The sequence below is a fragment of the Drosophila albomicans genome, chromosome 2R (genome assembly GCF_009650485.2).
Source record: "Drosophila albomicans strain 15112-1751.03 chromosome 2R, ASM965048v2, whole genome shotgun sequence".
NCBI lineage: Eukaryota > Metazoa > Arthropoda > Insecta > Diptera > Drosophilidae > Drosophila > Drosophila albomicans.
Genome location: NC_047631.2, coordinates 13,046,578 through 13,070,006, shown reverse-complemented (window position 1 = coordinate 13,070,006; position 23,429 = coordinate 13,046,578). Strand labels below are relative to the sequence as shown.

At 36.2% G+C, this 23,429-nt stretch overlaps 2 protein-coding genes across 3 annotated transcripts; one reads left to right on the top strand and one right to left on the bottom strand.

The window, feature by feature from the left end:
• LOC117576789 (organic cation transporter protein) lies at window positions 1–19,845 on the top strand. 2 transcript variants are annotated; one of them, XM_034261843.2, is made up of 7 exons: window positions 1–258; window positions 16,861–17,238; window positions 17,306–17,533; window positions 17,634–17,892; window positions 17,959–18,376; window positions 18,436–18,942; window positions 19,004–19,845. In XM_034261843.2, exons 2-7 carry the CDS (start codon window positions 17,140–17,142, stop codon window positions 19,242–19,244), a joined length of 1,752 nt encoding a protein of 583 aa, XP_034117734.2. In that variant the 5' UTR covers window positions 1–258; window positions 16,861–17,139; the 3' UTR covers window positions 19,245–19,845. The 2 variants fall into 2 exon arrangements, with proteins under 2 accessions (XP_034117734.2, XP_034117733.2); XM_034261842.2 differs by lacking the exon at window positions 1–258 and adding an exon at window positions 14,463–14,965.
• Window positions 19,668–21,035, bottom strand: LOC117576788 (angiopoietin-related protein 1-like). Its single transcript, XM_034261839.2, has 2 exons — window positions 20,036–21,035; window positions 19,668–19,967 (listed from the first exon to the last, which is right to left on the bottom strand). The coding sequence occupies exons 1-2, from the start codon at window positions 20,809–20,811 to the stop codon at window positions 19,874–19,876; spliced, it is 870 nt and encodes a 289-aa protein (XP_034117730.2). The 5' UTR covers window positions 20,812–21,035; the 3' UTR covers window positions 19,668–19,873.
• Between the last annotated feature and the right edge of the window lie 2,394 nt (window positions 21,036–23,429).

Sequence of the window (23,429 nt, the reverse complement as noted above, 5' to 3'; positions counted from 1 at the left end):
TGCGTTGCGGATTTCTGGTGTAAACAACAAAATCGAGAAAACCCCAACGGCAGCGTGGACAATGCCGGGTTCGATTGTGGCCGCTAGTTGCAGCTGCCTTAATCCCAATCCATTGCTTTGGCCAGCACTGGTGAAGCGTTGTGCATTGCCCTAAGGGAAAATCAGTTGTCCTGGCAACGAAAGCAACGCACGGTCAGCACAAATCATCACATACTAAAACGCACACGCACAAGAAGAAGAAGCTGCCGGAAATCGCAAGTATGTCCTAATTAAGTATCTGTGCGGATTATTTAATAATAATTGCAATTAACAAATCAAGCGAATGTCTTTTGCCACTATACAAATACAAATACAAATGACCCTTTGTGCTTCTCTCGACTATCGATTTTAGTTGCCGGCGGCGCCGGTAGAACATTTAAGGAAGTGTCCAAAGTCTTCCCTTCTTTCTTCTGTCTGACATTCCACACTTTGATGGCTGTCTCTCCTTTACATTCTTTGCTGAATTTTGGCTTGTTGGCAATTGCAATGCGACGCGCTGGCGTCTCTTTGTTTGACAAGTTTTTCTGAACAAACGTTCTTTGTGATGATCCATTCTGTTGTCTTCAGAGGTCTTCAGCTGTCTGTGGGTGGAATCTATATTTATTCAGACTCGCATATACACATTGTATATAGTATTTCACATGTGGCGAGATGAATCAAGTCGACTTTAACGACAGACAGCTGAGTATAAGTTGTCTTTGCTTTTACTTGTTGCGTATACTTAATATTCTTTTCACTTACTCAGTTGATTCTACTTAATGCATAGCAAATACAGTTGACCTTCGCTATGGGAAGAAAACTTTTGAAAAGTAATTTAATAAATATTTATTAGCAGGCTTATAAATTTCATTTAGGAAACTTTCGTTGTGCTTCTTCGCAAGGAATTGTTGTTGATAATTTTATTGATTTAATAAGCGGCATTAAGTGGGTAACTGAACTTTCGCATTAGTCATAAGCGCCCACAGGGCCGTTATGATATCTGGCATTAGCATAGTAATTAACTGCGTTCACTTGATGCCATTTCAATTATTTACCTACAATCGCTTCGCTTGACTTTGTTTGGTCTGAATTTAATGGTGGCGTAACCTCCCATCCATCGACACTCCAGACTCAAATTACAATGCAAGTATTGACCGACTGAGTGACCGACTGACTGACTGAGTGACCACTTCCCACTCCCATCAATTCCCTGGTTATTAAGCGAAATCAGAACGGAAGTTTGTTGGCTGCCATTCTTTTGTTTGCTTCCTGTCAGCATCATTGTGGCGACAACTTTTCAAAATATGTGTTGATGTTTTATATTTTTAATTACATTCTTAAATAATAAACTTTTATTTTAGTTACATCAACCGAATGTTGAACCGAATGCGTAAATGAAAACAAACATTGCGAATGATCTATTGATTTCACTTGCATTTGAGCATAAATTACGCATACGCAACGTGTCCTCTAGAGGTTGTGAAACGCGAGTTATTTGACTTTAGTTGCTGAAAGGTTTAGAGGCAGTCACGAGCTTAACATCAGCTGCAATGCGCATGCTGAGTTAATTAAATTATATATGCTTTTTTACGACTATCCATAAATTTAGTTCAAATGTGCGACAATAAAAGATTTATACCTTTGAAAGCATAAACAATAAATTAAAGCAAATTCAAACAGAGAAGCAATAAAGTAGTAATCTGTTCTCTCATATTTTTCAAAAGGGCTTATAATGTTCAAACATAACGTATACGCCATGTTGTCTATCTGCCTTCTATGATGTCAGAATTCAAATCATAAATAAACTATTAAGTGCATATATCAATTGTTGAGTAAATAAATTGATTGTTAACTCGCATTAATTACCTAAATTATTGTGTGCTATGCAAATTTGAATTAAAGACCAAAATAATGAATAAACATAGCAACAACAACCAGAAGCCAAGCAACATCAATAACAATTCTCGTATCATGAGCGAACAAAGCATAAAAAGCATTTCTGTAGCGTTTGCATAAAGGAAGAACTACAAATGTGCTGACTCACGAGCCGGATATTACCATACAAAATGTGGTCTTCATATGCAGTCCTCTCCCCTCCCCCCCCCCAACAGTCACACCAAAAAAAAAGAATGTATGTTTGTGTAAATAAATTAGGGTATGTTTATAAGAGAGGTGTAGTATCTGTGAGTGTGATTTCAATATAAAAAGAAAACAAGGCGCACGCGATTTGAGTCTCTATAATGTAACGCAATGTCTACGCTCTTGCAACGCTCTATAAAACATATATATATATATATCTATATATATTTTTGTAGATATGTAGTTGTCCTTGATAGCTATATATAGGCAATGGCCAACCGTCACTGGCAATGCCAATTTCATTTACATGACAGGAATGACTTTTGCCCCTTGGGAGAACCATCTCCACGAGTCTTTCGCTTGTCGGAAAATGATTAGTTTGAAAATGTTTACTTCATCCTCAATTCTATAGACGTTGATTTATAACACCCCCAACCGCTGAAATCCTTTTCCAAATTGATAACCTCATTGGCAACACATTTATTTCTGATAACTCTTAATTGTTTTGTTTACTTCGTTTGGAAATTAGCATAAGCATAAAATACAGTTTCGATTTTTGAAAACAAAAAAACCCAAAAACACATAACAATATCGTGCTCGGAGTATTATTTGACGAAAAAATTCCCCCAGGGCAATCTAGAAATTGATTTGAAATGAATTACTCACAATGTAAATGCATTTTGCCACACATTTAATGAATAAATAATAATATTTAAATGAAATAAAACAAATATTATTTAAAGTGCGACCTACATCAATATTGGTTAAATTTATTTATTTAAATATTCATAAAGGCAAACAGTTAAGTTGATTGCTGGCGGGCCTTAGAAACTTATACAATTACACATTTCTTATCAGTCGGAACTAATTGCGCATTTAGTCGACTTCTTCAGAGACATGCGGGCGCCATAATAAAGAGCTGAACTAAACGATTTTTGAATTATTTACTGAGCTTGTTGAGATTAAAAATAGCTGCGAGCTTGTTGTCAAGTATGATCGATAATTAGATACTATAAAGTGGAATAATAAGAATTTTTCTTTTGGGTAGATTAAAAAACGTCTATATACCGGTTGTTGCTTATAGCCTACTTAAATTATATATACCTTTCTAAAAGACGCAATGCAAATGTTCAAAGTGTATCGATATAAATATAAATAAACATAGATTAATTACGACACGCGATTGCTGAATGTAAATGGGAAATTAACGAAGATTGAATTAAATTAATATTGACATTTGCAATGCCCCACATTTGAATGTAAATCGATGTGAAGGCGGTCTTGAATTCTATGAACGATTTCTGTTCATTATTGATTAAAGATTATAGAACAGTAAAAAGTTGTGATTTAAAAAAGCAAATACTATGTGAACGTGTGGGATATATATGTTTTTAAAATTAATTAATGAAAAGGCATAAAGATGTCTACCGCTGATGAAGTCGATAAACAATTGGCGCAGCAAAGAAATGGAAAAGAAAGCAGAAAAGAAATTTCATTAAATTTTTAGACGACAATGTGAGCAGAAATAACAAATTAGCGAATGAGTAAGCGAAAAGTCTAAAAGGCTGTTAGGATGGCAAATCTTACGAAAACAAGATATTCAGCCGTTTCCGACTCGCAAAAATCACTGCGAAGGTCGTCGGCATCTTAATTATCGTCAGACGGAGACAAACATAAATGAGAGCGAGTGAGGAAGAGATGAGCGAGAAAGAGAGAGAAGGAGAGGGCGGTGAACGCTCTTAGACGCAAATATCAAAACAAATACAAAGTCTTCTATATAGTATTTTGTCTGATTTTGCACTATTCATGAGAAATACACATTTACATGTACGTCACTTTCTTCGATCAACATGAAACGCAAATTGAACCGGTTCAGTTTGGTTCAACAATAGATTGAACAATATAAATAACTGTCGACACTAGTTCGATTGAGTGGAACCCTATTAAAGTGATATTCTGAGACCCTTTAACGGAATTCCCCTTGCATTGCATTTTCTATTTATTGTGTCAATATTTTTTCCCATCACGATGCAGCGGATTTTCCTTTTATTAACAATGGTTATCCCTTACATCCGTCAAGAGGGTTAAAATCCCCTTTCATTATGCGTTTGATCTGTTTTTCATGCTACCTGCATCATAAAATTGCGACGTAGTTTCATTAAAATGAAGGGGAATTGCTCTTTTACTTTTCATTCCCATCAGAGTTTAGTTTGTGGAAAATTGTTGGGTTACTTCAGGTCAAATACAGTATTATCAGATTGCAGTGCGAGCAAACATACCGCAAAGGGGAATTAATTGTCTTTTGATAACAAATGAGAATTATATTTTTGTTTTAATAATAAAAAGAATACATTAAAAAAGTATTTAAGTAATTACATTTTTTATTAGTTAAACGACTAAATAATGGAGCATGGCATTTTAATAAGACTTTTTAATTACTAAAAACATTTTTGGGATAAGTGTAGCATGATCCCAGATTCGCGGGGACTTTCCGTTCCGGGTAATAATGCAGTCTAGCGTTGAATCATAAGTATGGAGAATGCTGTAAACAATTATGTCATTTATGGTATGTGTCATTTGTACTACTAATTGCTGGCAAAGTGCCCAGCTCTGAACTAAACTATCTATGTAATGCACTTATACATACTATAATCATATAGACTACAAAATACGCCTATTACAGACTTCACCCAGACTGAGTCGGACAGGTTGCAGTTTACCGGTGAAAACTGGTTCTCTCATTCACAGTAGGTCCTCTATACGGTACAGCAAACGCATGAGCAACAAAGCAATGACCAAACAAAAAAACGCAAAACAAAACGACGCTAACAGCTGAGCGGCAAAGGCAATGGCAAAGACAAAGACAAAGACAAAGGCAAACGCAATTTGCATTCGAATGGGGGATGGGCATGTGCAGCAAATAACCAAGAGAGCAACAACAATGTAGTATAGAATACACTGTCTGTGAATCCAAAAGGTATATGCGCTAAGTGGATATTTAAAAGATAATAATATAAATAATTATAATATAATGTAGTAACTATTGGGAATTTAATAATTTAATTAGTTAATTATTAAATGTTAAACCTAATTTAGTAAATATGTATTAAATTAGCTAGTTCTAAAAAACGCAGAGTATTTCATTGTTGATGTGCTTGCTCTTTTGGTAATTTGCCAGTACTTGTTGTACTTGCGCTTTTGCTCTACTATGTATGTATGTGTTGTTGTTGTTGTTTTAATAGTTTTGCTGTCGCTGTTGTTGTTGCCGGTTCTCAAAGTCATGGCCGATATTCGAATACCTGCCGAGCAGTATCAGCAGCATAGTTGAACAGTTTGGCGACGGCGCTCGCGCAGCAGCGAACCTCCAAAAAAAAAGAAAGAAAGAATAAATACGAAATTAAGCTAAATGCGCAGTCGGAGGACTAACGGTGAATTTTGCATGTGCTGTGCATAAAAAAGAAAGAAACTATGATAATAGTAAATTATAAATAACGAAAAGAATCGTGCAAGAGTTCTCAAGTGTTATAAATAGTTTCTCTATTGAAATCAATAAAAACAATATTAAACGAATTGTGTGCGATAAAGTGCAATATATTTTTGTTTTATAGAAATGTGTGAATGCACATGTGAATTTGCGTGTGTATGTGTGTATGCGTGTGCATACATAATAACAATTAATTGACGACAATTGAAGTGCAGCAACAGTGGCAGCCAAAGAGAAGAACTTTGATAGCGGCAGCAGCTGAGGAAAAGGCAGAGGAAGCGTCATGCTAAATTTCTCGGAGGCGAGTGGAAAGTTTTTGTTCAATATTCAATTTCGATTTCTGTCGCCAAGTGTTGCATATAAAAATAGCAATTAACAAATTTATGCAACACTGTGGCAACTGTTCCAATACATATATTGTACATACTATATACACATACCTACATCAACACACGCTACACAATCGTACATATACATATATGTATGTATATTGTAATCGTTAAGTGTGCGTTTTAAAAATAAACAAATTTCTATTATATATGCCTTATATATGTATGTATGCATATATGTGTGTAGTATATCCTAGTATCTACCTCGTATTTATTTAATTTTTCTTGTTAATTGATCTGCAGCCAAAGTGTTTGTTATTTCCTAAGATGTGTCACTCGTTTGCCTTTGGCATTTAAATTCTTGCAGCAAGCAACGCTTTAGCTAACTGCTTTTTATTGTAAATTTAATGTAATGCTTCAACTTGATGATGTGCTTACTTTCTTACACCCTGTACATGTTGAAAACCAGAAGGAACGTTTTCAAATTTATTTTGTTTGTTTAAAACCAAAGCAAAATAAGTTGATTGACTTCACTAAAATTGTAAATCTACATCTGTCTAGAAGAAAGAAACTTATTAAAGGGTATTTCCTAGTCAAACACCTTTCAGTAATTCAATTTTATGGTAGACACATCATTAACACTAGGACCGAGGAAGCAACTGCGCTGACAACAACGATGACAACAAGAAACATTGAATAATTTTGCAATATTCACCATGAACATTTTAATGTTTCCATTCGACCTTGCCTTTGAGAGAGAAGCGTGTTTGCTGTTGATTCGGGGAGTTGTTTGAGCTTTTGGAAAATGTGTCAAAAGGATTTAGATGATTGCATAATAAATTAATGTCTTTCAATTGAAAGCAATCAAAGGCTATGCAGACACAAATACACCGTAAGAAATGGAATGTTTCATTTCAAGTAATAAAGAATTTAATTTAGAACTTGTAAAATAAATTTAATGATTACGAACAAAACGATGCTCCAAATTATGGTTATTAAATATGTTTATTTCAAATATGAAATAAAGACAATAGACGAAAGATAGTAAAATTTCAGAGGAGCCATTTTACTTTAAATGAAGCATTAATCAACACTGGATTACATTGATGCATTCATTATTTGTATGCTGGCTCTTTCATTAATTAGTTTCCACACACACAGTGTAGAATGCTGGTTACGTTTCTAGGTAAACGGCAATTTCTACGTCAATTTCATTTTGTTTATCAACAAAGAGATAAATTGCCAACTTCTATCAACCAGTTGTTGCTAGCAGCCGAAGCTAATAACAATCACATATTCATATTCTGTTCTTGGAACTTATATCTTATGCACAATCATAACAGAACCGTCTGTTGTCGTTTGTTGTTAGCTGCTGTAAACGTGTTTAACTCGTATGCATCACGTTTCTGACGGGTTTGACTGACTTCGCTTTGATAAATGGCAGTTGATTGCTTGAACTTTATACGCGAAACAAACAGATTATTAACTTCACCACTTACAAACACTGGCAACAGGTTTAAATGCATTCGAAACTGCATTTCCACGTATTAATTAAGAAGAACAGAAAAAAAATAACCCAATTCAATGCTCACTTACGAGTATATTGAAACGAACATCGTCAACAGGTTTCAGTGCTGTCCTAAAAATACGTTAAACGATAAATTCCAATAAACAATAACACAATAACAGCGAAAACACAAGAAATATAATAGATAAAAATTGTTTGTTCATAAATAAATTAAGCATGAACAAAAAGTTGTGTCACGTTTTTGACTCATTTCAAGAGGCCACAGCAATGTGCGTTGTTGTTTGCTCGAAATGATAAATACTCGAGCATATAGCTCGGAATTATCTAGTATATACATACCAGAGAGCATTGTTTCCATAGAGTATAGTTATGAGTGTGTTATAAATAGGTGTATTTGAAGTGTGTTGTCCGTGTTGCCAAGTGTTAAAACTAGCTATCCTCAGCTAAGGTTTTATTGCCTGAGGGTCAATGCGACTGACTTCAGAAAGTGGCTGGTTCTAGGCAGTAGCCCCTAGAGCCCCTGGAGACCCCCAAGGCTCCCAGACTTGGGGGAGCAGCTGTTTGCCGAACGCTTATCATTGCACAATCTCGGCGTGCGCCGACGACGACAACAGACAACGACGTAGTTGCTGTTGACTGAGAGACTTGGCTACCATTTCTACTTATAATGTGTTAGTGATAGTAGTTCTACTACTTTAGATGTCTGGCTAGTTGGATCGGAAGAAAGGAAAGAACGTTTTGTGCCAGCTGTTTTCGTCATCGTTAGTCTGGCTGGGCTATCAGCTGTTTCTGTTTGTGCTTCTCGGTTAGTTGGCTATCGAAATCATGCAGAGAATCTCTTTTGAAAATTCAGCAAAAATTGTATTACTTTATTGAAAGTGCAAACGAATAATCAAGCAAGTCAATTGCTTGACGATTTCTCTCTTTGTATTTTAGTTTCTGTCATTTGTTTTTTGTTACATTTGTTGCTGACCACACCCTGAGCCAGATCAATTTGTTTACGTCACGGTTTCATGGCTTCCATGGAATATTCCCAACATTTATGCTGGCACAAAAAAAACATAATCAAACATGAGATCATTTGCATACGCGTGCTGAATTCAAGTCGTATCGCATCGTATTTTCGTATCGCATAGACAGAGAGAGTCTCAATTGATTTATTTTGATACCGAGCTTCGATCGGCGATGACTTGACGCTATCCTTCAGTGCCTCGTTTATATAATATTTGCATTTGTTTGTGCGCTGTTATTTAACCCAACAATTGAATAGTTTTTTTCCCCTTCTTTTATTTTTATTTTATTTGCTTTTTGCTTTGATTGAAGGTTCTGCTTACCTAAAGATCTCAACTGGTAAATTTCCAAGTTTATTATTCTGAAAGACGGCAAACATTTTATGCTGGCAACAAACTTTCGTCAATTGAATGCCACTTGGCAAATCAAAACAGATCAATTGAAATGAGCAAAATTCCTAGAATAAAAGTTGAGCAGAGTTTTGGGAATTAAAACAGTGCTGATAGCAAATAAACAAAATCTTATATGCAAAGTCTCTTTTATATATGAATACACTAAATATTGTGTTATTTTTGGCGCTTCAAGCAGCGTATAATCAAAAGCTTTATCAACTTCCCCCGCACAATGTTAGCATTGTTTATTCGATTTGAAGAGTCCAAGGTTTGCAAAACTATGAGTGCCTGTCTACCTCAGTGACTACTACACATGGCAGCACGTTCTCTGGCTCAAATTGTCGAATGCCATTGAACTGAAGGGCGTATCAGGTAGAAGCAGAGAGTGAATTAGATTACTTGTATAGTGGAAAGCAGGTAACAACTGATAAACTTGCCAGAACTCAAGCCAATTAGTTGACACCTGTCGAAAAAATGTTTAGCATCAGCGAATCTGCTGGGGAGCTACGCTTATCGCATTCATTATTCTTCAATCGGTTTTTGACGCCATTTTTCTGGGCATTATCTGTGGCACTCTCTCTCTCGCTCTGTCGATGTCTGGCGAATGTGGCAAACTAGCTGGTTGTCTGGCACATTGACAAACTGGCAAACTGGCATCTGGTAGTTGGTTACAACTGACTTTAACCAGTCCGAGTCAGTTGGTGGCTTGTTGCTTGTGCTCTGCTCAACGAGCTTTATCAATTTGCATGGCTGTACTCATACCTGAGTTAAGAAACTACGTTGTAAGCACGTTGTCCGGTGGCCTCTTATCAGTTGCATCAATTGTAGTATTTTGCTTCTTCCTTTTTTTGTGTTGAGCTTCAAGTAAGTCAGCTAATTATGTGAAATATGTGTGCCCTTAAATTGTTGTTCACTCTTATTGACACTCAAGTTCATGTTGTAGAACTTCTCTTAGATCTGTTGCCAACTGGTTCCGGCACTTTAGTATCTTATCTGCTTACAGCTTTAACAATAATTGAGCATTGTTATTTTCCTCTCTATAAATATGATTCACGATCGATTAAACTATAAATGACATTTCACCATGTTTTGACTTTATTAATTGAATTCAATTCGATTGTAGTATTATGCGATGATATCTAAATGTTTCAGTGACTACAATAAGTCGTTTGGATTGAAGTTCAATTCGTTAATAATGAATTTATTGAAGAGCAAGTTTGACAATTGAATTTAAACATTATCTGAAGAATTTGTCCTGTTTATACCCGCTACCCATAGGGTAGAAGGGTATATAACAGGTGAAGGAGGCATCTATAAAGTATATAAATTCTTTATCAGCAACAACAGCCGACTATCTAGCCATGTCCGTCTGCCCGTCCGTCTGTCTGTCTGTCCGTCTGTCCGTTGGAAACACTGGATCTCAGAGACTATAAGAGATAGAGCTATAATTTTTTTTTCGACAGAATTTGTAATGTTTACACGCAGATTAAATTTGTTTAAAATTTTTGCCACGCACACTTCCGCCTTCACAAATCAACAAAAATCGAATAACAAGCGTAATTTTAAGGCTAGAGCTGCGTACTTTCGTGTATACAATAATAACAATAGTAGTTATGATTCCTGAAAATTTGGTTGCGATCAGATAATTGTGGAAGTTATTAAAGAAATATTTTTGTATGGGCAAAAACACTTACTTACTAGGGCTTTGGCTGACATTATGGTATATTGTGCCGTCTATGGTATATTTTGAATCTGGTACTATAAAGATATACCAAATATACTATTTGGTATATTTTTAGTACCTACAGGTAGGTAGGTACATAGTAAATGTGGGAGAGTCTAATAACGAATTAGAATAGTAAAAATAGATAAGCTAATATATGTTTATTTGGTTTTTAAAACTTAAAAAGACAGAGAATATTGAAAACTCTCCTTAACTTTTATTAAAAAATCCTATACATAAATGAGGGGTGTAAAAACTGAAGCCAATTAACAATGTTTTCATAAAGATAACTTAAAATAATAAATCCCAACTGATGTTACTTTTCCATGCATAAAAAGATTGTCTCCAATTTCCGAAACCCGTATAAAAGACCGAAACAAATGCCTGTAATAATCATATAGCAATCATTTGGTATGTAAATCGTCTTATCAGAGACACTCTGCATAATACCAAATAAAAGTTTAATTGTGAGTTTATTAATGTGCGCTGCATAAACTGTTCAATTGACGACAAGTGTTTTATATAAATATCTATTTATATACATAAATTTAATGCCCCCATGTGTGCATGCTTAGGGGAATAGATTCATAAGAAATGAATAAGAGACAGCGCAGCAACAAACAAACAAAAGCAAACATTTGCCATTAGAAACAATTAAATATTAATAGAAGCGAATGCTGAGAAAATTGAGGGAACATTTCTTATACGATTATGACAGTTATGTTATGTCACATGTATCATAGTTGGCAGGGGGAAACAACAACTGCAACGAACGTGCTGGAGACATAATGACGCCATATTTGCTGGCATCCCCCATGCTTCTTGGAAGTTATCCATATATAGAATGTATAGAACTTTGAATACACATGCAACAAATGAAAAGCGTGCTGCGCAGCTGATGCCATTGATTTGAAACTGTAAGAGCACAGAATACTTAAAAGTGTGTGTGTGTGTGTGTGTGTGTGTGAGAGTAGTTTATATAAAGCAACTGTTGACGCATACTATACATATTCATTTGAAGAAACTGGCACGCAAGGCATTCAAAACCGAAGACATTCGTTGAACTTGAAGTCAAAACGATTTCAATTGTCACGCGAGTAGCAGCCACATTTGCAGATCTCTTTTCTTCTGTGTATTTCACTTTTAATTGTGTCGCCAAAATGTAAAACTAACTGTAAAAAAAACTCGCAACTCGTTACTCGTTACTCGCCGCTCGCCGCTCGTCGCTCGCTCCATTTCCAAGTTAACTGTGAAAAAACCAAAACGCGTTATAAACTCAAACCAAAAATAAATACAAAAATCTGAGCTAATTTCTAAGCGAAAACGTAGCGAAAAAAAAACCATCATAAAGATTTCATAATTAGTAAGTTCAATATGAGCATCTAATTTTGACTATTATAAAATATTTCGCACGTCTGTGCGAAACGAAACTCCTCTAAAAAAAACATCTACGCATAAAGAGTTCAAATTTATAAGATTTCGACGCGGATTCGAATTCGATTTTGACGTTTCAGTTAAATTAAATCAGAAAAAATAATAATTCCAAAAATAAACATAAAAAATTAAGTTCGCAGTAAATTTAGATAAACTAAATATTTATTTAATATATTGAATGTGTTTATTTTAAATATAATAAATATATACATTTCTCTGAAATAAACAATTACTTATTTTTAAATTGAAAGCGAGTTAAATAAGTGTTTTCGTGAACTTATTTTTAAATATTTTTGGGCAGCTCTCACTTTGGTATTGCCTTGCTTTTCAGATTATTATATATTTATTATTTACTTGTATCTGTGTTATTGTGCTGCTGTTATTTTTGTTGCCGGTGAGCAGGTGCAAAAGTTGGCATTGCAGACTGTGAAACCAGAAGTGTCAATTTGCCATTGTATTCTGTGTTTTATTTGCCCGGCCCACAGCAAGTGGTCTCCATTTGACGCTTAGTCATATCAAAAATCCCATAAAGCAAGCAAACGGAAGATGATTTAACTTGCGATTTATAGGGCGTTGTGAAATTGTATTAAAGATAAACTTCAATATGCAAGTGCGTTGGCAACGCGGCGTATGCGTGATTTTGTTGTACAATTTTTGATAGTTGTATTTGCAAAATGTGAGTAGCGGCTTTTCTTAACTTTATTTACACTTCACCATTGTTCTTTGTTTCTGTTGAGATGAACAAAAGAGATTCCCATCTGTAAATATTTTTGTATGCGCTTTATGTATCTCAAAGTGGCTTCGTTTGTTTCCCTTTATGGATCTGCTTGGTATTTTTGCTAGCTTCATTAAGCAATCGGTACAGTTTATCACAAAGAAGTCTAGCACATGTTTCATGCTTGCACTTCAGCGTAAAAAAGCTCGATAAGATCGCATGTCATAGATATGTAGCTACACACTTTTTATTTAGTCATCTATAGTTTTAGTCCTCAAAAGCCATTAGCACTTGAACGTTTTTTTTGGCTACTTAAGTGCCAAGCTGGATCGACGTGTGGCATTATCTAATCTTGTATTTCTTTGTTGTCATTGCGATTTCGCCTTAAAACACTTATTAAGCTTTAATTACACAATTAAAGCATTAGCCATGAGCTTTGATTTCTGGCTTTCTACAGATAACATGGCCATCAGTAAATATTTGCTTTGATTGGCAAAACACGCAGCTTTTTGTGACTTACCAGACCTCAGCCACAGACCCCTAAATAAATATGGGCCACTGTAAATTACGCAATTGTTTGGAAGTAGTACAAAGTTTGCAACTGAGCTACTTTCCCTATTATAAAGCGTCATCTTATCAGATGACAGCGTTGACTTACCCAAAGTTGTAGAATCATGGAATGTTAGAGATCTTGAGAGAAGTCTACCTAATCTTTTAAGAGATAACAACTGTAAACTACTAAACTACTTAATATATACATATATGTATATACATACATATGTCATATTATGTTTTTATGATAATGAAATACACATAAATTCAAGTTTGTTTTTTCGGAACATCAAAGGTCGCTCTCGTGTCATAAACTAATGTAAATATTTCAAAATGAAAGCATTAATAAAAGACAGATTTGTCGGGGGCCATAAAATAATTAGTAAAGCGATTGCCAGCTAATTCATGAATCAGTTGTTGAGTGTTGACACCAAGTGCGATACGGGTCCGAAGTGTTTCCCCCAGTTTCATATGATGTCGCTAATAGGGGAGATTTCAATTGAAATTGTATACAACACGTGCTCGGGCAATAATATATTTGGCGTAAGGAGTGCTTATAAAATCGTTAAATGAAGGTAGAATTCTGATTTATGGTATTGCGGGTGCAATTACCTGTGTGTGTTTGTGTTAAAATCAAATCAACTGCATTTAATTATAATCAAGAGAGTGTGTATGTGTCTATGGATGTTAAATATGTTTAGCATATAACAAATTAGCAATATAATTTCTTGCGTGCTGTGCTGGCGTCACAAGGTTTAAATGAGCATGTAAATCAAATGAAATCGTATCGAATCCAATCAACGCGTATACGCCGTGTGCGCCGCCTCATAAACGACCAAAAGCCTGTCTCGATTTGTGGCTTCGTTGCTGACCTGTTTCTCTTTCATTTCTGTCCGTTTTTTTGTGGTCTTCTTTCTGTTTCTCTCCCCCGCGTATTTTTGGGCAAAACATGTTCGAAGTACAGCACCGAAAATCAAGCAAAAAACTGATTCCGAAAAATAACAAAACAATAAACACAAATACAAAAGCAAAACAAATCTTCTGTCTCTGGCTTTTTGCCTGTTGATTGCATTTGTTTTGGCCGTCGACGTCGTCATCAGCGACGCCAGCATCGCTGTCTGCGTCGACGCCAGCGACGAGTCAAACAGCTGTTTGGCGTTTTTAATAAACAAACGGTTGCGTTGCTTTGGCTCAGTACGCAAAAGACAGTTCGTGGATACACATCGCCGGAGATTTTCGCGGGCGCGTTACAACTGCGCGCTAAACGGGCCGTTCGCTAGAACACAGACCCAAAACATCAGCAGCAAAGCTTTCAAAATAGCAAAACACAAAACAAAAAAAACATTTACAATTTTCCAACAAATTCTGAACAATTCTCAAAAAATAATTGACTGCTTAGCCGCGACGTGTGCGCCATCGAGCCGTTGAACTTTGCCAACAAAAGTATTTCAAAAACAATATTTCAAAAATAATATATTTTTATAAAAAATATATTCAAATAACTGCTGTTGTGGCATAGAACTTGATTTCAAAAACAAAAGAAAACATATTTGTTTAATGTCTGTGTTTTCTCTTTTGTCGAGCTGTTCGTAAACAAAATTTCCGTTCGTTGTTTTTCCTATCAAGACACGAAGCAAGTGCGTGTGTTTATTTTTGGATATACAGTATTTTGAAATTTGAAATATAAAAGTACACATCAGGTAATAAAAGAAAAGTTTTTGCAAAATTCTTTTATCTACAATAGTATTTGTGGTGCAATAAAAAGAAATCGTTTTAAACATTTGACTTACAATCACTTGAGTGTTTGGAAAACCTTGAAATGTGTGTTTTTTAAGCATGCTTGAAACGAGTATTGAGAATGCTCACACAAAAAAAAGTACAGCATTTTTGGGGCAGAAATCTTTTGCAATCACGTTGAAGTGAAACCAGTTGTAAAAAATGTAAAATAAAATTGAAATTCAAATTGTTTTTGTGTATCTATTTTGGATTACAAATTGCGTAGCGCAATCAAAGTGCGAGAGAATTGGATGGCAGACAGTCGAAGTCTGGGTTCCCAGACACACGTGTTTAGACTCAATTAGATGTCGATTAGTTTTTGAGTACTTGACAACCAGCGACAAGTTTCTAGTTTATGGCCAGTCTACAGTGCGGACAATTAGTCAGCAGTCACCAAGTGAGCAGCTGCTGCTGCTTATTATTAGTCAGCTTCCAGCGACATATAAAAATGTGCTTTATCCAAAAGCAAGCGCTAATATAAATATTTGGCCACTGATAAGAGGTTATAGCTCAAATTATAGTTCGATAAAATGTGTGGCCTTAGTTTGTAGTTATTTCAGTTGCCGAGCGAGTGTCGCCATGTGAAAAGCGTGTTTTTTGTTTACGACAATAAGTTTTCTCTAAATGTAATAGAACCATGTGAGTGCTTGGAAATTGCCTCGACTAATTTATAATTTAAATAATTGTTGTGTTAAGTGGCTCTGTTTATTTATTTATTACAACATTCTCAATTCTGGCGTAGTCTAGTTCCTAGAACAATGGTAAACGAACGTGTTTCTCAGTAGCAATTTCCATAACATTTTCCTAGTACTATTTTAAATATGTGTCAATTGCGCGATGAATCTCAGACTTAACTTTCTCTGCGACGCGATATATTTGCATTTTCAATTTTAAATAATTTATGTGTCGTTATGTCGTCAAGTTTCAACAGGTTTCAATTCATTAACAAACTGGATAAATTTGTGTTTAATGCCAGCTTTCATTTAATGATTTGATTATAATTAATTACAAAGTGGGGTTGGTAAATAAATCATTTATCAATTATGCGCTAAATGCATATATAAATTTATTGTACGGCTCTTTTCAAAAGTCAATAAATTCTTATTATGGAAATCTAAAAATTTGTCTTTGCAAAAACAAGTAAAGAAGCCACATTTGAGTGTTCTCGACCGTGATATACCCCATCTATTCATTTTAAATAAATGTTATTAATTTTTAAATATACCAAATCGTTATACTTTAAAATAGTAAAAGTATACTAAGGGTTATAATTGGTATATTGTATATTATAGAGTGTAAAATACCATATTGTCAGCTAAAGAAACTGAGACCAAAAGTACAAAAGTATTTCTTAAAAAGGTTCTATAATTTTTATCTGATCGCAACCAAATTAGGAATCATAAAATTATTATTGTCCGTATTCGAAGAAAAATCAAGACTCTAGCTTCAAAATTAAGCCTGTTCTTCGATTTTTGCCGAATGGTGGGCTCGGAAGTGGGCGTGGCAAAATTTTTAATCATACTTGATCTGCGTGCAAACATAACAAATGCTGTCGAAATGAAATTATAGCTCTGTTTCTTATAGTCTTGAGATCTAGATACAGATTAAGGGACAGACAGACAGACGTAGCTTAATCGTCTCGGCTGTTGACGATGATCAAGAATATATGTACTTTATGGGGTCGGTGATGCCTTCATCTGCTTGTTACATACATTTTCAGTCGGCTTCTACCATATGGGTAGCGGGTATAAAAAATCTGAAATAATATTGAAATATTATTCAACTTTATTTAAATTGATTGTTTTCTTTTTTATTGCAGAGATACCAAAGCTCCCAATGTGAACCAAATGCATAGTCATTTATTATTTGCGTAACAACAGCTTACACTATACAACACAACACAGCACTGAACACACTCAGACAAACACAACACACTGATCTTTACTGACACACGGAACAAATTGTGATACACAACAAAACAAAAAAAAAAGCCTATAAGGCCATCTAACAGCTGCAACAACAATAACAACTTTAGAGTACAAAAACAAGTGTACGAATACATCCAATATCCAAAACAGGAGCTCAGCCACAAGTCACAATGGATTTCGATCAAATTCTTGCCAAATGTGGCGACTTCAATCGCTATCAGTTTATGATACTCGCCCTTTTTGGTTTTATCAATATCATCGTATCGATGGTGCGTATACGCAATATAGTTTCACTGCCATTCAACGGTATGCTTAAATTATTTGATCTATTCACAGCATTACTTTACGCAAACAGTGATCAGTTTTGTACCAGATCATTGGTGCTATCATGAGAAGTTAGTGAATATGACATATAAAGAAATAGCCGATATCTATTCCAAATTTGACAATCCTTCGTGCACACGTCTCGCTGACATCGATGGACCAAATGTAACGGTCAGCACACAGGAGTGCGAAAGATGGATATACAACTATGATTTCGGCTACAGAAGCATGAATACTGAGGTGAGTTCAAGGTTTCCAGTTAATAAGTTTGCCCCGTTTACCTGTTTATTTAGAATGAAATGAAATTTTATTTTTGTGTTGTCTGCTCATCAATCAACAGTTGAACTGGGTCTGTGACTCAGCGTATAAGGCACGCATCGGACAATCCCTGTTCTTTATTGGCTCCGTTGTCGGTACATTGTTCTATGGACTGCTTTCCGATAAAATTGGACGTGTTCCAGCGCTGATATTGTCGAATTTCTGCGGCTTCGCTGGCGATTTCTCGACGATCTTCACCAAAAGTGTGGCCACCTTCACACTCTGCCGCTTCATCTCGGGCCTGGCTGCCGATACAAACTTCTATCTCATGTACATTATAGGTGAGATTAATGCGCGAAATGTTTATTTTAGCAATAATCGGCAATGTGTTGTGTTTATTTTAACAGTTCTCGAATACATTCGGCCCAGCATGCGCACTCTGGGCCTGAACATGGCCGTGGGTCTCTTCTATTGTCTCGGACTGGTGTTTACGCCCTGGCTGGCTGTTTGGGCCGGACATTGGCAGATCTATTTGGCCTGCACATCGCTGCCCATTTTGCTGGTGGTGCTCTACTATTTTGTGGTGCAGGAGAGCGCTCAGTGGCTGGTGACGCGCAACGACATTGATGGCGCGATTATGCGATTGAAGCGTGTCGCACGCTTCAATGGCTGCCATGTGACGCAGGCGGACTTCGATGAGTTCCGTCGTCATTGTCAGATGACGCGTGAGATGCAGGGTGGCGATGATAAAAAGCATGCTACGTTGTTGGACATGTTTAAAACTCCGCGCATGCGCAAAAACACCCTCATTCTATTCTTTAAATCGTAAGTCGACTGCTTAACTAATGTAAATCGACTCATTACTCATACGCCCTGTATTGCAGCATGGTGATTACTCTGTGCTACGATGCCGTGTCGCGTAATGTGGAGGGCATGGGCATCTCACCGTTCATTATGTTCTCACTGAGCGCCTTGGCCGTGCTGCCATCGAGCATTTTGCTCGTCCTACTCCAAGATCGCATCGGACGCAAGGGCATGGCCTCGGGTTCACTGTTGGTGGGCGGTATATTCACAGTAGCCGCTGGCATTGCCATCGCCTATCAGCAGCACAGTCACAATGCCATACTGCTCGCATGTCTGACGATTGCCGTGCGCTTCGGTGTGGCCATTTCCTATGAGTCTGGCTCGCAATATGCCACCGAACTGATACCCACATGTGTGCGTGGCCAGGGCGTGGCGGCGGTGCATGTGGCCGGCTTTGCGGCCTCCTTTTTGGCACCCTACATCCTCTGGCTGGGCACGTTCTTCAAGGCAGCGCCCTCAATCATACTGGGCGTGCTCTTCTTTGCCGGCTCCTTCGTTTGCCTGCTGCTGCCCGAAACGCTAAACAGGTAAGTGGAATCAATAATAAATGTTTAGTATTTAGCTAAAATTGAAATGTTATTTTCTTAGGAGTCTACCAACCACCATTGAAGAGGGTGAGGTCTTCGGCAAGGGCGAACGCATGTTCGACTTCCCCTGTCTGCAGCATCATGATGACGATGACTCCGACTCTGAGATGGAGAAGTACAAGCGCAAGCATTCGCTCATCGATGCCAAGCAACAGGTGGAATCCGGCAACTATAACAAACGCAAGCAATCGCTCATCGATGCCGATCGCGAGGAGCAGGCCCTCAAGGATGCCAAGCATTGAGCCACCATCTAGTTCGTAGTTTTAGTTAAACAATTTTTGCCTAAGCCTTTAAGAGAGCAACAAAGCAAGCAACAAACAGAACAAACTTGTCCCCCCTCTTTTCTGTAATCTGTAATCAAGCGCTAGCTTATTATTAACTGAATATCCAGCAACACAAACTTAATTCCTCGTCTATTTGTGTGCTCAGCATCTGTCTATCATCTTTTCTACACATAGGCTTACTTAACATACTATATATACACATATATATACATATATATAGACTTATATAGACATATATCTATTTAGGAACTCATAGATCTATGCAAATTAACAAAACAAAGTTAACCAACGTATATATTTTCCAAAGGCCTGTAAAATATCGAAATCGAAATTTGGAATCGCATAGTTAACATTTAAGCGGCACAATTTCACTTAACTGAAACAAATTGAATACTTACATATGTAATGAATAGTTATGATTATAAGTGCATTAGTATTTAGTACAAGTTCATTTCAGTTTTGATTTTTACTTCGATTTGTCGTCAAATTCTAATTTGATACCGCCTACAAAGCTATTAAGAAAAAAGTAATAAAACAATACTTATAGACATATATAAATAGTGTTAATATTTAAAATTGGATTCGTTTTACGTTGGGCGTATCAACATTTCGATAGGCGTGTGAGAACCCATGTGATTGTTCCAGCGCACCAGTTTCATACTATGTTGGTAATTGAGATTTCTGTTGGAGACATAAAAACAGTAAATTAAGTTCGCCCTATGTTATATCTTATTCATATTAAGACTCACGTAGTACCACAATCATCAAACCACCAGCCGCCTTTAGAAACCTGGGCACAATTACTTTTAAAGTGCAAATCATTATCTCTATCGAAGGTGCTGAAACTTTTTCCCTCACTCTCTCGCATTCCGTCGCCAGCATCGCCACTGAATTCGCCTAGAGATCGTATGGCATAGTTTTCATCTTCACCTGCAATTTCAAAGTGACTATATTTAGCAAACTTCATTTCGCGTCCTACTCTCAATCGAATGAGGAGCTGGTGAGGTTGTTGTTTCGTCATGAGATGCAGTTTCTCCAAGCCAATAAAGAACTCCTTTTGAAAGTCGCCGAATCCTTCGCGATATTCAATCCATCGGCGGTCGAGGTCAAGTGACTGATCCAAGCGACGTTCAATTACGGACCAAACTAAATTGCTTTCATCCGAATTACAGGGTATTTTAAATGATTGTCCATTTTCGATATTAACAACATGTGTAGCGCTATAGTTGCCAAATGCGGGACAGCTTAATTTATCACATGGAATAACAACGCTCTTTTGCTTTAAAGTCGTCAGGCAGTCCGTGAGTTTATCTGATAATTGAGTTTTACTTGAAATTAAGTTTTTGTTTTCTGTAGTTTGTTGATTGTATTTGGAGTCCAGATCAGTGTTGTTAGTCTCTAAATCTTTAACAAGGCGTTTGAGTTTACCATGCTCTATTAGTAAGTTATCATAATATTTCTCACAATTTTCGTTTGCGATTTTTTCGTTTTGGAGTTCATCAACTTTTTCTTCATATTGGATCATTAATTTTTGGTTTTTAAATTCTGCATCTTCGAGTTGTTTGCTCAGTTGTTGTGTGTCATTAGCGAATTCGTCCAACAATTCTTTATTTTGGAGTTTTTCATAGTCGAGGTCATTTTTCAATTGATTAATTACAACATCTTTTTGTTTATTTTCGTTTTCGAGAATTTCGATTTTGTTTCTTCGGAGAATAGGCTCATGCTCTTGATTTTGATGAAGTTTAGATTGATTTTGGATTTGATATTCTCGTTGCTCAATTTTTTGGTTTAGTTCAGCGATGGTCGCTTCTTGGCGATCAACCTTTGACCGACAATCAGTTAGATGCAGCTCTTGTTGCTTATTTGTTTGGTTTAGTTTAGCGATGATCTCTTCTTGGCTATTAACCTTTGACCGACAATCAGTTAGATGCAGCTCTTGAGTTCTACAAATGTTCTGCTGAGATGCACTTTGTTTCTGATCAATATCTTTTTGTTTATTTATGGCTTCAAGTGTGGCTTTAAGTGATTCGATTTTGTTATTTTGAAGACTAAGATCTTGATTTTTGAGTATTTCATAGTCGAGGTCTTTTTTCAATTGAATAATTTCAACATCTTTTTCTTTATTTTCGTTTGCGAGAGTTTCGATTTGGTTTCTTCGGAGAGTAAGCTCATGCTCTTGATTTTGTATGGTCTTTTCTTGGCTATTAACCCTTGACCGACAATCAGTTAGAATCAGCTCTTGGGTTCTAAAAATGTTCTGCTGAGATGCACTTTGTTTCTGATCAATATCATTTTGTTTATTTGTGGCTTCAAGTGATTCGATTTTGTTATTTCGAAGAATAAGTTCACGTGCTTGATTTTCTATGTGCAATTTTTGTTGCTCAATTGTTTGTTCCAGTTCAGAGATAGACTCATCGTGAAGAGAAGTATTATTTTGCTTTCTCAAACATTTAGATAGATTCGCTTCTTGTGTTTTTAAAATGTTTATCTGTGATATTATTTTCAGTTTTTGCAGTTTAATCACTGTATTTTTATATTTTAGAATTGATTTATTTATTGACTTCTGCTTAATCTTGAGCGAATTTATGTCACGAACGCTTTTTTCCGTTTTATTGTAATTACTATAATTGTCGACTGCCCCAATGGACACAGCAAAAAAGAGCAGAGCCAAAAAAACGATAACAAAATTTTCCATTTAAAAAATTCGTTCAGTTCTTCTCCGAACAATAATGTGTGCGCTTGCCAAGCGTCATTGGTGAACTGAATTACGATTTCGCTCTCGTTCTGTAGACAGTCAGAAAGAGAGAGAGAGATAGTGACAGAGAGAGAGAGAGAGAGAGAGAGAGAGAGAGAGAGAGAGAGAGAGAGAGAGAGAGAGCGAGAGAGAGAGAGATAGAGAGAGAGAGAGCGAAAAAACTGAAAATGCTTCATGTTGAAATTTTTAATAAAGAGCTTTGGTATAACAACAGAGCAAATGCGAATTCCTCAAGGTCGGGAGAGTGAGAGAGTAAACAAACAAAACAAAACAAGTAAGAAAGCTACAGTCGAGTGTGCTCGACTGTGGGATACCCGGTACCCATTTTAAATGAAAGCAATATATTTTGCGGTATTATTCTCAAAATATACCAATTATATTGCAAAAATGCTAAAACTATACCAAATGGTATATTTAGTATATCGGTATAGTACCGCATTCAAAATGGCTACCATAGACGGCACAATATACCAGATTGTTTCCAAAGCAACTAAGAGCCCTAGTAAGTAGGCGTTTTTGTCCATACAAACGAATTTCTTCAATAACTTCGACAATTTTTACTTGATCAGGAATCATAACTACTATAGTAGTTATTGTGTATACAAAAATTCGCAACTCTAGCTTTAAAATCACGCTTGTTATTCGATTTTTTTGATTTGCGGGGCGGAAATGGGCGTGACAAAAATTTGAAAGAAACTTGATCTGTGTGCAAACATAAAAAATGCTGTCGAAAAAAAAATTATAGCTCTAACTCTTATAGTCTCTGAGATCCAGTGTTTCATACGGAAGAACGGACAGACACACAGACGGACAGACACACAGACGGACATGGCTATATCGTCTCGGCTGTTAACGGTGATCAAGAATATATATACTTTGTAGGGTCGGAGATGCCTCCTTCTACCTGTTACATACATTTCCTGCCGGCACAAAGTTATAATACCCTTCTACCCTATGGGTGGCGGGTATAAAAACAAAGTACATAAACATGCAGCATTATCGACAGTAACAGAGTTTGCACTGTGCTAAATATACTTAATGCGCTCTGAACAAAAGGCAAATACCCTGCCAACCATATACATAGGTAACGCGTAATACAAATATACAATACAAACATAGCGAGCTCAGTATAATTATCTGGTTTCCGATTTTGGCGGTTTCTTCTGATGACGTGGTGCCTTTTAATATGGATCTAAATGTAGTCCAGATTTAATGCGCTGTTGCCATTAATAGATTCGTTGTTGTCTCTGTCGTTTGTTGATCATATTATTACTCACTTTTTTCGTAAAAAAAATTTTTTAATTGACCAATTTGTTGAGCTGTCATTTTTCCCTCATTATGAGATTTGTTCAGCAAATTCAAAAACCTGGGGGAAATCTATTAAGAAC

Bases quoted from the DNA above. Each gene is read 5' to 3' on its own strand.
- LOC117576789 (XM_034261843.2), top strand. From the start codon at position 17,140: ATGGATTTCGATCAAATTCTTGCCAAATGTGGCGACTTCAATCGCTAT. The intron at 17,893-17,958 runs GTGAGATTAATG...TTATTTTAACAG, and splicing joins CTATCTCATGTACATTATAG to TTCTCGAATACATTCGGCCC. The intron at 18,943-19,003 runs GTAAGTGGAATC...TTATTTTCTTAG, and splicing joins CTGCCCGAAACGCTAAACAG to GAGTCTACCAACCACCATTG.
- LOC117576788 (XM_034261839.2), bottom strand. From the start codon at position 20,811: ATGATCCAATATGAAGAAAAAGTTGATGAACTCCAAAACGAAAAAATC. The intron at 19,968-20,035 runs GTGAGTCTTAAT...TGTCTCCAACAG, and splicing joins TTTGATGATTGTGGTACTAC to AAATCTCAATTACCAACATA.